The sequence below is a fragment of the Hyphopichia burtonii genome (assembly GCF_001661395.1).
Source record: "Hyphopichia burtonii NRRL Y-1933 unplaced genomic scaffold HYPBUscaffold_2, whole genome shotgun sequence".
In the NCBI taxonomy this organism is placed as follows: domain Eukaryota; kingdom Fungi; phylum Ascomycota; class Pichiomycetes; order Serinales; family Debaryomycetaceae; genus Hyphopichia; species Hyphopichia burtonii.
This window is the reverse complement of record NW_017963729.1, coordinates 924,535-938,472: the sequence shown is the minus strand read 5'-3', so window position 1 is coordinate 938,472 and position 13,938 is coordinate 924,535. Positions and strand designations below refer to the sequence as shown.

Here is a 13,938-nt window from a genome sequence, read left to right as displayed (position 1 = left end):
TATCTACTCTTTTTTTTTTGTTCTAGTGATGTAGATGATCCTGCACAAGACCAATCCTTCAAAAGTTGCATCAATTGAAACTAAAGAGATTTTTGTTTACTTTTTAGATCGTTTGTTTTTCTTTTGAACATTTCATAGAACCAACATCGACTCCAGCTACTGATAAAGCACAAGGACACGGTAGTATTTAGCCTGAGGGAATATAAAACACCGTTTAAAAAGCGGGAAAAGTAATTTTCAAGATTTTTTTGCTCTTTTCTTTTTCAAGACAGAATTCGAATCGGTCAGGATGCTGGACCTGGAGGTAACTAAGACTCATTTAGCGAGTCAATTGAAAATTGGTCAAATTGTTGGAACGTCAGCACAAAATGCACATCAGATCGCTGTAAGAGGCAATTTATTAGCTTATACGGCTAGTGGAGGAGTCGTTGTTTGCACCCTTGATTCAGATAATCCGTCAATAGTATCTCAAAGATTTTTTTGCGCCAATATTAGCACTAATAATTCAAATACTTCGTCCACCTCGTCTGCCAATGCTTATTTGAACATGGCATTCCCCAATGAATTGGGCCCTGCATCTGAAGGTGCCGAAAATAAAAAAGATTCTTTTGGATTCCCAGTTTCTCAAACTGCCGCTATAGTTGCCGGTTCCAATGTTCCTCAGAATGATACCTTGTCCGCTGATACCTCTAACAATTCTCAGTCTAATGGATCTAAATTAAAGGATCGTGTAAGGTCAATTAGTTGTATTGCTTTGTCTCCAAATAAGAAGGTATTAGCTGTAGGTGAAGCTGGATATCAGCCCAGGATATTGCTTTTTTCATTGGCACCAGATCTGTCCAGTAATCCTGTTGCTATCATTCATGAACATACCTTTGGTATTACTTCTATAGCATTTTCTCCAGATCTGAAATACTTCTGCTCTTTAGGAATGGTCAATGACGGATTTTTAAATGTTTGGAAGTACAATTCATCTTTCGTATATCTCCATGCAACTAACAAGTGCTCATCTGTCATTAATCAATTACTTTGGCACGAAAACTTTATCATAACATTAGGTTTAAGATTGATAAAAGTTTGGTATTATGAACCCGAGGAAAAAGATGCTGCAAATCATGGATCAACCGGGCCACCCAAGACTCTGGCATTAAAAGGAAGAAATGTTTTATTAGGCTCTAATATTAATTCTAACTTCATCTGTGGTCATGCTCTTAACAATGATGAAGTACTATTAATTACTGATAATAATCAATTTCTTTTATTGAAACTTACTTATGATAGCTTGAACGTCGTTCCACTTGAACCACCAGCTAATGAGTTCAACAATATTTTCGTGGATTACGAACTGCTGAGGCTCTGGTTCTCATCCACTGGTACAGAAATAGACAGTATCCCAATTCATGATATCTGCCATAATAAAGATGTGAGCCAAACACCTTCTTCGCCTTCTAAATTGAACATGATGATTGCCAACCCTGCATCTTCTCCTCATAAATCTACGTTTCACGACAACAATTTTCAAATAAGTTGCATGATAGATTATAACGAAGACTATTTCATTTATATGACGACCTCAGAAGAAATAATACTTCGAAATAAATTTCAAAATGATTGCGAAAAAAAATTGGTCCCATCGCTATTGAAAAATATATCGGGTGTGACTGAAACCTTCTCCAGAAATTTGATTGCGTTTTCAAGCCATGGTGTTGTCAAAAAAATTCACGAGTCTTCGGAAAATGATTACACTTGTCTTGATGAAGTCTTACAGTTCAACTTACCTTCTAGTGACGTTGTTCAAAATGGATTGACTGCTGCTAATTCGTCAAATATAACGCAGAACCTATACCTTGGTGATAAGTTCGGTCAATTATACATCTTGAAGCTCGAAAACGAAAAGCTGTATTCTGTTCAATTTCAAACCAAAGCTCATTCTTCTTCTGTGAATGATATCACATACTTCGAAGTTGAAAATTTCGAATTCATTTGCAGTGTTGCAAGAGATCGTATGATTCAAATTTTTTACAAATCACCCCAATCAAATTGGGAAATTCTCCAAACAATACCTACACACACCGGTAATTTACTTAAAGTTGAATATAAAGACTCTAAGGTTTTCGTTTGTTCAACTGATAGGACTGTATCTATCCATAAAGTTGCCATTGGAGAAGACGGATCTGTAAAAGTTCAGCAAGAAAAAATCATTACGTTTAAGAATAGTCCGTTGAATATGAAAATATTTGGAGATGATCTTATAATATCCACAAATGACCGCAGCATGTTAATATACAAGGCGAATGATACTTACGAATTACAACGAACATTGAAATTACATAACGAACGGAATGAGTCATTGTTAGTTGAAAATTATGTGGTTCACCATAATGTGATTTTCGTTCTGGCTTCGGACAAATCTTTAAGATCATTCAGCTATTCAACCGGTAAAGCGCTCTCGATTGCTTGGGGGCATCTGGAAAGTATCCTTAGTCTCTGTATGAGTAGTGAATCAGAAAATGAGTTGTATTCTATTAGTGCTGATGGGTGCTTGTTTAAATGGAAATTGGCTGAAAATCAACAAAAAGCGAACTCTATCAGCCATGAAACCCATAATACTACTGCGAATAACAGTCCTGTTCAAGACAGCGTTCCTTTATATTCCAAGGTAACTAGAAAAATAGTTCCAACAGTTCCATCTATAAGTTCTACTCAAACCCCGACCAAAAGACGCAGTTTTCACTTCTCTAATCTGGATACTCACGCGGATACTGAAAGTAGATCACCAAGTCCTAAGTTATCTAATGCTACGTTGAAACGAATGGAAGCTCGAAAGAAACAAGGAGAATTATCACCTACAAAGGATGTCGAGCAATCTCAAAGATTATCAAGGCCTTCACACTTATCATTACAACCACATAAGGCAGCTAGTAATCAGCGTCCGATATCTCCCACAAGAGCAAGATCGCCAAGTAGGGTTCATTTGTCACCATCCAAAATCCAAAGTTCACCATCAAAACCACCAAGGCCCAATGCTCTGGTCTCTCCCATTAAACATGATTCAGGTTCTATAGGGGTTGGTCATTTGAGTAAGAAGCCACTGATTGATTTATTGCGGAACTTATCTCGTAAACCGAGTGAAACCGATTTTGCCATGCACAGAGCAGCCATTGGTACTGCTGATGCCCATGCCGAAGACTTTATGGAAAGATCCATAGCATATTTAGCCATTATTAAGAGTCGAGTTAACAGAGAACAATTGACAAATGATGATAAAAGAAAATTGAAGAACGAACTTTTGGGAATACTCGAACTTATTAATGAAGAAGCAGATATTGACGAAGTAGATTTGGATGTTGAATCCGATGAGGAAAACGTCACTGAAAGCATGAATAAGCTCAAGATAAGCAATAAGGAAAATATACCATCGGCTTATGTGCAAAATGATATTCTAGAAAAATATAGCGATAAATTAGTTGAAATGGTTCGGGAAAAACTTAACAAGAAAGACGGCTTTCATTAAATAAATAAGTGGTATTTAGCATATATACAAGAGGAAATAAAATATTTGAAAGTAGTTTTACTTTCTGGGTTTAATATTTGTAGTTTCGATTGGCGAGTCTTTGGATTTAGACTTTGCATCAGTTTCAGCCCAAGGATCATTATTTTTAGGTTTTAAGTTTGCAGGTTCAATTGGATCCGAGTCCTTATTTGAATCGGCCTTGGCCCACGGATCATCTTGAGATTTCTCTCTATTAATGGCTTCCTGTTGTTGTTTTTCGAATTCTTCCGATTCCTTTTGACTTCTTTTCAATTCGCCTTTTAATTTCAATGCTTGTTCATTTTCAAGTCTTAATTTTTCATTTCTCCATTTTTCATCTGCATGTTGAGCCAAAATTTTTATTCTTTCTTGTCTCATTTGATCGTTAACCAATTCCTGTAACGTAGGGGGTTCTCTTCTGGTTCTTCTCAACCAAGATAACCATTGCGGCGGGATTGTGGAGAAGTAATCTGCTTTAAATAACTTTGGCTCATATGGTTCTAATTTCCTTCTTAACCTTTGCATATTACCATCAACGGTGAATTCCCAGTAAGTATTCCCGTGAAGATCATAGCCCACAAAAAAGCTACGGCGAAACGGGATATCACGACGAGCCTTGAACCGGTGTAGTAGTTTCTGGAAATAAGTATACTTCCCACGAAGAGGATCCATGTTGGACTAACCTTTTAATCTATAGAGATGAAGATGCTTTTATAAAAGTACGTGAAAAACGAAAAAAAAAAAAAAAAAAAGAAGGAACTGCAATTAAAAAAAACTGAATGCACTAACAAAACAAAAAAAAAAAAGCTATCATTCGAGGATAATCAACTAACAAACCCTTAAACCCTTTCGAAACCAGTCAAACCGATCGTCTCTAATTGTTATTAGGAATAAGAAAAGTACTACAGCAACTGCTCCATGGAATAGAATGTCGACGAACAAGGGCGTTCAAGGTGGTACCAAGACTAGTATTGCAAATGGACCAAGCACCGGCCGCAGAAGAAATACCATAACCCAGCTCAATAAGGTGCTACCGGTGCCCATTGAGCTCGAGTCGGCGTCACTAGAAAACAACGACCTCAGCAAAACTTGCCACATCACTGATGTCTTGGTCGGGGATTACCATATAATTCAAGGCGAGAATGGAAGCAAGTACTTGGTTTGGGCAATCAGAGTGATCATCAACGATGCATCCTTCTCCTCCATAGTGGTTTACCGCAGGTATAGCGACATTGAAAGATTCAGAGCCAGCCTAGTCCGTCAATTCCCCAAAGAAGATATTCCTCCTCTACCTCCCAAAGATCTGTTCAACATCCAACGAGTGCTAATGGCCGACCAATGGCTCGAGGTCAGACGCAAGGGCCTCCAGTGGTTTATGACAAATGCATTATTGAACCCCAAATTTCAAAAAAATCGTACGGTTACTGATTTCATCTTGACATAACCTCCTTTGATCTAATAACCTCATCTGATCTCATGACATCTGCCTAGATCGCACCCCATAAACCACTCATATAGTCAGCAAGTAGATACACCATCATAAAGCTTCTTACGGTGTTCCTACCGGGTTGTTACTAATGTCAAGTCTGGCCATCTCTGATTATAAATTTCTATGACAATCAATAGGCAAACATCCGTACCTCACCAAACCATCACTCCTACCCTCGGTAAACGGGCTAGACTAAATAGTTAATTTATAAGAGTTCTGGAAGCTCACACTAATTTCTAATGATTTTTTTCGTTCGATTTGAAAAAAAAAGAAAAATTTAGGAATATATATAAGCTTGATTTCCACATCTTTGGATTCTTATATGTTATATAACTTAACTAAGTTTAATTCACTTAAGACTATATTATCAAGACATATCATAACAAGAATGGTTCACCACAGAGTTACTATTATTGGATCTGGTCCAGCTGCTCACACTGCTGCCATTTACTTATCCCGTGCTGAAGTTAAGCCAACTCTTTATGAAGGGATGTTGGCTAACGGTATTGCTGCTGGGGGTCAATTAACTACTACCACAGATATTGAAAATTTCCCAGGTTTCCCAGAAGGTATTTCAGGAACTGGATTAATGGAAAATATGAGAAAGCAATCGGAACGTTTTGGTACTGAAATTATCACTGAAACCATTTCAAAAGTTGATTTTTCCCAAAGACCATTCAAATTATGGACCGAATGGAACGAAGATGCTGAACCAATCACTACTGATGCTGTGATCTTGGCCACTGGTGCATCTGCCAAAAGAATGCATATCCCTGGTGAAGAAACTTACTGGCAACAAGGTATTTCTGCTTGTGCTGTTTGTGATGGTGCGGTTCCAATCTTCAGAAACAAACCTTTGGCTGTCGTTGGTGGTGGTGATTCTGCTTGTGAAGAAGCATTGTTCTTGACTAAATATGCTTCTAAAGTTTACTTATTAGTTAGAAGAGATGTCTTGAGAGCTTCTCCAATCATGCAAAAAAGAGCTAAACAAAATGATAAATTAGAAATTTTATGGAATACTTCTGCTGTTGAAGCTAAAGGTGATGGTAAATTATTGCAAGCTTTGGAAATTCAAAATAACAAAACTAATGAAAAATCCGACTTGAAAGTTAACGGTTTATTCTATGCTATCGGTCATATTCCTGCTACTCAAGTCTTTGCTGACCAATTAGACACCGATGACACTGGTTACCTTAAAACTACCCCAGGTACTGCCAAAACTTCTAAACCTTTCGTCTTTGCCGCTGGTGATGTTCAAGATAAAAAATACAGACAAGCAATCACCTCTGCTGGTACCGGTTGTATGGCTGCCCTTGACTGTCTTGCTGCTTTTGATGAAGAAGAAGTCGAATAATTTCATGACATCTAGATTTTTTATGATTCTTTTCTACCCTTTCTTATAGATTTACAATGTCTTAATAAAACGTTTAATTAACTATAGTTGTAGCTTATCTAATCGATCAGGTTGGTTATATCCCGGTTCTCGGAGTCGTCCTCCAGATCCCCCTAAACGAAGCATCCGTACATCCTGGCTTTATCACAAGAAACTCTAATTTTTATTTTGAAGTCTAATCAACCAGGTCTTACTTGATATCGACTCTGCTATCATCAAAATGTCTTTCAATCAACAGGGCTCGTTCGCGAACGACCTAGAGAGTGATGCTGCAGATGCTAGATCGAATAATTACAAGGATTTTCCCGAATTCGATTCGTTATCCCAGGCTCTAGACAATAATCTCTATAATATAAATAACAATCAATTTGTATCATTAAAAAACCTCCTACAGCAGTATGAATCCTTACTTAATGATTACGATACTACCGAAATCTCTTCTCCATCAACACAGCAGTCAAATCATGCCAGTAAGCTAAGTTTGAGAATTAGTGAGTTATTCAAAAAAACAAATGATTCATTCAAAAATTTGAATAAAACTACTAATCAGTTGAATGAATACCTTAATGAATGTGAGAATAACCATGAAGATGAAGATACTTTACGTTATTTGAGACAAAAGGAATCTATTCTAATCAAACTAATTAAATCAAGTATTAATCAATTCAGAAAATATCAAAAGAAATACGAATCTTTGCAACAATCATATATCAATAAAATTGGTCAGGTAAGAAACTCGGCATTAAACGATGAGACTAATGCATCAGGCGTTCCAGAACAACAACAGGAACAACAACAGGTTTCGGCACAAGTTCAAATAACGTATGAACCGATAAATGCTGAAGAACTCGAACAACAATCTCTAATGATCCAAGAACGTGAACGGGAAATTCACCAAATAACCCAAGATACTTCTGAAATTAATGAAATATTCCAAAATTTACAAGATATAATCCATGAACAACAATTCTCTATTGATAATATAGAAGGTAATATCATAAATTATGCTAATAATACCCATGGGGCTTCTAATGAATTGAGACGTGCGGAAAGGTATCAAAGACGTGCTGGTGGTAGAATGTTTTGTTGTCTTTTGATCTTAATAGGTGTTTTGGGTTCCATAGTATTTATAGGGCTAGTCTTTTAAATATATTTATTTGTAAGTTATATACATTAATTGTAGGGTTTTCAAAGTGACCAAATGTTAATGTTACCGTCATCTCCAGCAGTGACAAGTACTTCAGCACCATCGTCCAATGTACAGAATGAAACGCAATTGATTTCATATACCCCATGAGCAGATTCTTTGTTTGATTCAATCTTCCAACCATCATCATACAGATAAACAACTAATTGACCATCAGAACCAGCACTGGCAATTTTCCCTGTTTTAGCTGACCAACTAACGGAATAAACTGGATATTTATGAATCGAAGGTAATATCACTTCTTCTTCCCAAATCATTTCTTCCGCAGTATGTTTGATTGAGCTTGGTAAATTGTCCCCATCAGATTTATTGTCCTCGTCTGGTACGGAAGAGCTCGACCAAATTCTAACACTTAAATCATCCGATGCTGACACCAATCTTATGATTCCCTTCTTCGATGTAGGACTAAGTGGATGCTCAAAGCTTGAACACCATACAGTTCCTTCGTGACCATTTAATAATCCCACACAGGCCCACTCATCATCCCCGTCGTCATCGTTTTTATATAATCGTATAGTATCATCATACGAAGAGCTGGCCAACAAGTTGGTCGTTGGATGCCACGTTATATGTTTGATATCATGCTGGTGATCATTCAAAACGGATATGCATTCAAATTCTTCTAAGGTTTCGGGATCGGTCTCCCAAATCCAAATAGTCTTATCTCTAGAGCATGATGCCAATAAGTTCCCTTGAGGGTTCCAGGCCACTGATTTAACTTCATTCTCGTGCCCTTCGATAATTGCCATCAAATTCCATTCATTTTTACTGCTAGTCAATAGAGCTGCCTGCTGTTTTGCTTGATCTAACTCTTCACTTTCGTCATCTTCGTCCATTAACTCCTCTGGCTCATCAATTCCCCAAATTGAAATAGTTGAGTCGAAAGATCCACTAGCCAATGCTGGTAAATCCAAGAAATCAGTCACAGGATTCAATGCTCCACCTAAAGGTGGCTTGAATGCTACTGATCTCACCGATCTTTTGTGTGTGTCCTCTAACTTTGCCAATAATGGGAAGTTTCTCTTTGCTGATAAATTATACACATGAGATGTCTTATCTGTAGACGCAGTTGCCAATAACGGCAAAGTAGGATGCGAGCTAACGCTCCAAGCCTTATCGCTATGGGCATTTAGAGATTTAAGCAATTCAACCATTTTTCCACTAATCGTGAAGTATTTTCAAGTCTTGTCAATTAATAGATATATCTCTTTTTTGCAATGATATGGACATTTTTTTTTTTCGAAACCTAATCGATGTGCACTGCGTATTTTTTTTTCGTTCTCTTATAGTTTTTGAATATTACTGAAAGATTCAACGGCTTGAAAACTGATTCAGTAAATACAAAATGCTTCGCCAAACGTGGTCCCCTTTGAGGTTGCCATTGAAGTCTTTTATACGACCTTCTCGTGTCCAGCAGTTGGCTTTTACAAGGTTCAAGTCTTCTAAACAGGATGATTCCACGAAAAAGTCTTCCGAGAAGAAAGAACTATCTTCAAAGAATAATGATGATTTATCGAGCTATAGTGTCAACCAGGAAACTTCAAGGTCTGCTCCTGCTCCTATGAGTCATGATCTCGGTGTTGAAGAACTTATGAAGAGCGATAACAAGCCATATATCCCCAAAATGAAGCATAAAAGATTGACGTACGAATATCCAGGTTTACCAAATGAAGACGATTATTCCAAGCATTCCAATGCCGCTAAACAACCAAAGACTAGATCACGTTGGTCTAGGTATGTTCCTAAGATAATCACTGTTCTTGTGGTTGCTTGGGGTGCTTATACAATCAAAGTTTGGGTTTATGATGATAATGAATATTCCAATGAGAATGACCTTTTGGATCCAAATGAATTTCACAAATTTAGAATTACTCATAAGGAGCAGATTGACGATGACCACTACTTGATAGAAGTGATGCCGACAACTACCCAATGGCAGTATAGTTATTACGCCAACTATGAAACTAAGTCTATTTGGAACGGGGATAGAGTATGGTCAGTTGATATTAAACAACCACAAATAATGGTTGTGAGACAGTATACACCATTGCCTTTATACTTCATGAAATCTGAATATACGTATAGTGGAGAGAAAAAGCCACTTCTTAAAGTCATTGACAATGAAGTTGATGATTACGATAAACAGGGTACAATGTGCTTTTATATCAAAAAGTACGATGACGGTGAAGTTTCCAAGTACGTTGTCAACAAAAATGTCGGTGATGAAATCGAATTGAGAGGCCCTAACATTGAATATAAGTTTCCATATCATCCTTTGAAGCCATTACATCGTCGACCAGTATTCAAAGATTTGCCTTCGAAAGTTGAACCTGAACTACTTCTAGAAAACATAAAGAAAGCGAATAATGTTCCTGATTTTGATAATTTGTCTTTCTTCACTGCGGGAACGGGTATTGCACCGGCTCTTCAAGTGTTGTTATCAAGAAATCCTTACAGAGGCTTTATTGATCTTCATTATTCTGCTCAAAAACCTGGAGAAATCAAACCTTTGGAGAGATTTTTGTTTTTTCTCGAAAAACTTGACCGTATAGAACTACATGAACACTATGATAGCAATCCAAAATCAAGGTTGGCTATTTCTAATGTCAAATCACCCGAAAAACCTTCTTATGTTAGTCCAATGCGTCAAGAGTCAGAACAAAAATCGGAAAATCTTTCTCCAGAAGAATCCTTGAGATTGAGAATGAAGATTCTTGACGAAGAGGGTCGCTCTGATGCAGCTAATTCTGACTCGACGAAAGAACGTCCTACTCGATATGAGAATGCTCTTGAACAAGCGTTCGTTACACGTCAAGAAGCTAAGAAAGATGCAAGTTTAGCACTTGTTTGCGGCCCTGATGGATATGTAGATTATGTTGCTGGAAAGAGATACGATGCTACTAATGAGCAAGGTCCTGTTAAAGGTTTGTTGGGGAACAGAAAGTGGTCTAACGAAAATGTTTTCAAATTATAATGAAGTATAAAAATACAGTTTCAAATTATTATATATAGATGTTTATATAAATATACTTGTACATAGGTTAATAAGAAAGCTCATCTAGAATACCAATTTTTCTTCCAAAATGTATAAGTACCCGCTGAGCATCTCTATTTGAAGCACATGTAAGAATGATTTCTTTAAGTAATTCATGTTTATCCAACCCACAAACTTTAGGATTCCATGTATGATCGAGCTTTTCGGGGTCTTCTGCATCTTCATTTTCTGAATCATCGGAGACTGGTCCTAATAATTGATTACATATTTCAAATAATTTTGCTTTAAATCCTAATTCACAAATTCTTTTCGCATATGTTATAAGAAATTTTTTGAAGTCCTTGAATTCCCCTAATAATTCAGAACAAAGTATTCTGTTCTCCAAATGGCTTAAAGATATAGTATTCTCTAAATTCTCAAACCCTTCTTTCATTATCATATTTTTCGATATCTTATTGAAGTATTTTCCTCGTCCAGCACGGGTCTTCCTCAAAATCTCCTCGTTGGTCTTATTTTCAAGAAGACCAACAATTGAAGATTCATCTTCACCTCCCAATACAGATAAAGCTTGAGGTTTATTTGAGGAGTCGTCATTACCCAATGAATCCCAGTAGTGCGAACCAAATGCCCACCAAGATTCTGTTATTGTTTGCCATGCTCCTAGATCATTATTGAAAAGATAACCTGATCCATTCGATAAGGTGACCAAGGGGATACCACGAGACGTTATAGAGCACATAGTCAAGCTATCTGCCTTGGATAAACCATCATCCTGATATTTATTGGATAAATCTAATAAGGGACTCAACGACAGAGGAGATTTCAAATGAATTTTTCTATCTTCTATATTCCAAACATACAATTCACCAACTGCAGTGACGGCCATTAAATATTTACCGTGGCTTTCCAAGAAAGAAATTGGGGTACCGATGATCATAGGCGGTAAGATCCTTCTTCCAGAAAGACTTGAATACGTCAAAATTTGGCCATCAGCAGTACTTAGAGCCCAAAAATTAGAGCCTTCTGTCACTAATTGAATATATCTTGGTACAAAATCGCACCATAGTTGTTTATCTTTTTTAAAGTAGGTTATACGTGTAGGTGTTGCTTCGTTTCCTTGTCCATTTCTAATATCTAAAATAAATGGATCATCGCTGTTTGGGTTTGTTTTGCTGATCACTCTAATGTTAAGCCGAACTTTTGGGACTGATAAACGGACTTTGGCAAAAGTAGTATTGGGATTAACGATGATAGACCCCACGAATTTGATGGGTTCCAAATCTCTTTTAATCTTTTTAGTGGATTGTTCTTCTTGGTTTGCTCTTAACCTTTTCTTTTCTTTGAAGACATCTTCATGCACAGAATAGCTAGGTTTATCAAATTCCATTAGAGACTTCCCAGTGGCAGTTGAGGGCTCAGAAAACGTACTGTTTCCATTTAACTTTGTTGGATTTGGGCTTTTAGTCTCGTTGTTTTCGGATATAAGCAATGGTTGAACTCGTTTCTTACCATTTTTTGTTGTTATTTTTTGTTGTTCACTCGTAGGCTGTTCTTTTTGTATCGGCTTTGCTGTGGTCTTCTTAGAAACTTGTTTGGATGGTTTGGCCTGTCTATTTGACATTGTCGATTGTAATATGTCATCTACTTCCATTGAAGATTCGTCAACAGACGGAGCAGCAATGACTTGAGGAACGATATCGGTTTTCTTGTTTTCGGGCTTCTCTTTCTGCTCCATCTTTGGCAGTGGTGGTTTTGATTCCTTTGCGGGAGTCTTGGAAATATTGTCTACTTGGATGGCATCTTTCTGGTCCAAGATTTCAATTTGTTGATCGGCTTTATTCCTTGCTGAAGTCTGCGCTTCATATTTATGATCAAACGGTTTTAAAGATTGTTTCTCAAATTCTTTTAATTGATTATATAGTTCTGGAGGGGCTTCGCTTCCTATTTCTGCTGGTTCAAAATTAACAACTGCTAACAGACCATCTAATGATGCCAAAAACAAATGACTACCAGACTTATCCCAGCACAAATCAACAATTGCTTTTGATACGAGATCCTTCAAAACAAATATGGGGGAAGCCTTTGAGGTATTCCATACCACGAGTGTTTTATCAGAACCTGCAGTCGCTATAATATTGAAAACGTTTTCAGCACCTTCGGGTTTTCCCTGATTTGAATCTTCTTTTACGGTCGCAGAAGTGAATATTTTGGGATTGAATTTTACAACCTCGCAGTTAAGGTCATGACCAACAAGACTGATTTTATTTGTCCAATTTTGAGACCTAGAGATTAACGAAACTAATGAAGTTTGATTCTTGATTGCAGTAGGCACAGATACAAACTCCCCATCGCAAGACCAAGAGATCCTTTTATACTTCACATTCAAAGGAGTTTTATTAATAAGCTTGGATATTTTATGAATTAAACGAAACTTATAATTACCACCTTCTTCTTGGAATTGGTAAACGTATATCAAAGTATCATCACCCAAGGTTACTAGGTAGTTATCAGTAGGGTCGAATGCAATACTTCTCTGTGTAAGTGGCTTTTCTGATTTGCTTAATTTCGTTAATTCTTGATAGGTATTTTTTTGGTAATCATATATATGAACCTTCCCATCTAAAGTACTCCATGCGAATAGCTTCCCATTGAAGGACCAAGATCCATCAATGACGTTGTTTGACTTAGTTTCAGGACTCTCAAATGGATATATTAACTTTTGAGTATCTTTTTCCAAGTCCGTAATGTAAATGTTCCCAGATCTATCGCAAGAAGCAAATATCTGGTTATTTGTAGGACACCATTTAGCAATGGTGACAGTGTCATTATGGTATTTGAAGCTTTTCAAGCTCTTGAACCCAGTTATTGCTTCCTTACCTTTCAAGCTAACCAAATCAGGCAATGACCATATGGCAACCGATCCATCTTTACCAGCCGTTAGTAGTTTGCAGTTAGAACTATCAACGTCAACTGAATGGACTTCTCCGTCGTGAAGTGGACTTGGAAGCACTAACAAATGCATTTTTCTCTGATCAATTAGCAACGAGACTCGTCTTGAGTCTATCAACAAACAAAAGCTTGACTAGATCTAAGTCTTTAAAGTTGAAGATTGTTTCCCAAAGACCTGGTTTTCACTGGGTTTTTTTTTTTCTCTATATTTCGAAATATGCAGGACCGAGTGTCCTTTGGTTCTTTGAACCAAAAAAAAAAAAAAAAAAAAAAAAAAACATCCTACCGAACTTGATGGATATATTGAAGAAATACTTCATTCCATAGGGACAACCGTATTGAACTATTCATACAGCAATCATTGGATACCAAT

General features: G+C 37.0%; 8 protein-coding genes across 8 annotated transcripts; 5 read left to right on the top strand and 3 right to left on the bottom strand.

Annotated features, from left to right (window-relative positions):
* Window positions 1-200: 200 nt before the first annotated feature.
* HYPBUDRAFT_120396 (uncharacterized protein) lies at window positions 201-3,309 on the top strand (the record flags this gene model as incomplete). Its single annotated transcript, XM_020219239.1, has 1 exon — window positions 201-3,309. A coding segment is annotated over exon 1 (3,018 nt), but the record flags the coding sequence as incomplete, so codon positions are not given.
* Window positions 3,310-3,499: 190 nt separating this feature from the next.
* HYPBUDRAFT_135284 (uncharacterized protein) lies at window positions 3,500-4,204 on the bottom strand (the record flags this gene model as incomplete). Its single annotated transcript, XM_020219568.1, has 1 exon — window positions 3,500-4,204. One exon carries the CDS (start codon window positions 4,202-4,204, stop codon window positions 3,572-3,574), a length of 633 nt encoding a protein of 210 aa, XP_020077812.1. The 3' UTR covers window positions 3,500-3,571.
* A 256-nt stretch (window positions 4,205-4,460) lies between these two features.
* Window positions 4,461-4,976, top strand: HYPBUDRAFT_147283 (uncharacterized protein; the record flags this gene model as incomplete). Its single annotated transcript, XM_020220037.1, has 1 exon — window positions 4,461-4,976. The coding sequence occupies one exon, from the start codon at window positions 4,461-4,463 to the stop codon at window positions 4,974-4,976; it is 516 nt and encodes a 171-aa protein (XP_020077811.1).
* A 433-nt stretch (window positions 4,977-5,409) lies between these two features.
* On the top strand, window positions 5,410-6,375 carry TRR1 (thioredoxin-disulfide reductase; the record flags this gene model as incomplete). The annotated part of the gene is made up of 1 exon (XM_020220036.1): window positions 5,410-6,375. The coding sequence occupies one exon, from the start codon at window positions 5,410-5,412 to the stop codon at window positions 6,373-6,375; it is 966 nt and encodes a 321-aa protein (XP_020077810.1).
* Window positions 6,376-6,607: 232 nt separating this feature from the next.
* On the top strand, window positions 6,608-7,569 carry PEP12 (SNAP receptor). Its single transcript, XM_020220828.1, has one exon. It carries the CDS (start codon window positions 6,635-6,637, stop codon window positions 7,559-7,561), a length of 927 nt encoding a protein of 308 aa, XP_020077809.1. The 5' UTR covers window positions 6,608-6,634; the 3' UTR covers window positions 7,562-7,569.
* On the bottom strand, window positions 7,110-8,809 carry HYPBUDRAFT_152078 (iron-sulfur cluster assembly protein). The gene has a single exon (XM_020220827.1). The coding sequence runs from the start codon at window positions 8,773-8,775 to the stop codon at window positions 7,603-7,605; it is 1,173 nt and encodes a 390-aa protein (XP_020077808.1). The 5' UTR covers window positions 8,776-8,809; the 3' UTR covers window positions 7,110-7,602.
* Window positions 8,810-8,966: 157 nt separating this feature from the next.
* On the top strand, window positions 8,967-10,595 carry HYPBUDRAFT_155789 (oxidoreductase; the record flags this gene model as incomplete). The annotated part of the gene is made up of 2 exons (XM_020222147.1): window positions 8,967-9,029; window positions 9,090-10,595. 2 exons carry the CDS (start codon window positions 8,967-8,969, stop codon window positions 10,593-10,595), a joined length of 1,569 nt encoding a protein of 522 aa, XP_020077807.1.
* Window positions 10,596-10,625: 30 nt separating this feature from the next.
* On the bottom strand, window positions 10,626-13,709 carry HYPBUDRAFT_152077 (uncharacterized protein). Its single transcript, XM_020220826.1, has one exon. It carries the CDS (start codon window positions 13,636-13,638, stop codon window positions 10,663-10,665), a length of 2,976 nt encoding a protein of 991 aa, XP_020077806.1. The 5' UTR covers window positions 13,639-13,709; the 3' UTR covers window positions 10,626-10,662.
* Window positions 13,710-13,938: the final 229 nt, after the last annotated feature.

What these genes read in the sequence shown, in the direction of transcription:
- PEP12 (XM_020220828.1), top strand. Translation starts at nt 6,635, where the DNA reads ATGTCTTTCAATCAACAGGGCTCGTTCGCGAACGACCTAGAGAGTGAT.
- HYPBUDRAFT_152078 (XM_020220827.1), bottom strand. Translation starts at nt 8,775, where the DNA reads ATGGTTGAATTGCTTAAATCTCTAAATGCCCATAGCGATAAGGCTTGG.
- HYPBUDRAFT_152077 (XM_020220826.1), bottom strand. Translation starts at nt 13,638, where the DNA reads ATGCATTTGTTAGTGCTTCCAAGTCCACTTCACGACGGAGAAGTCCAT.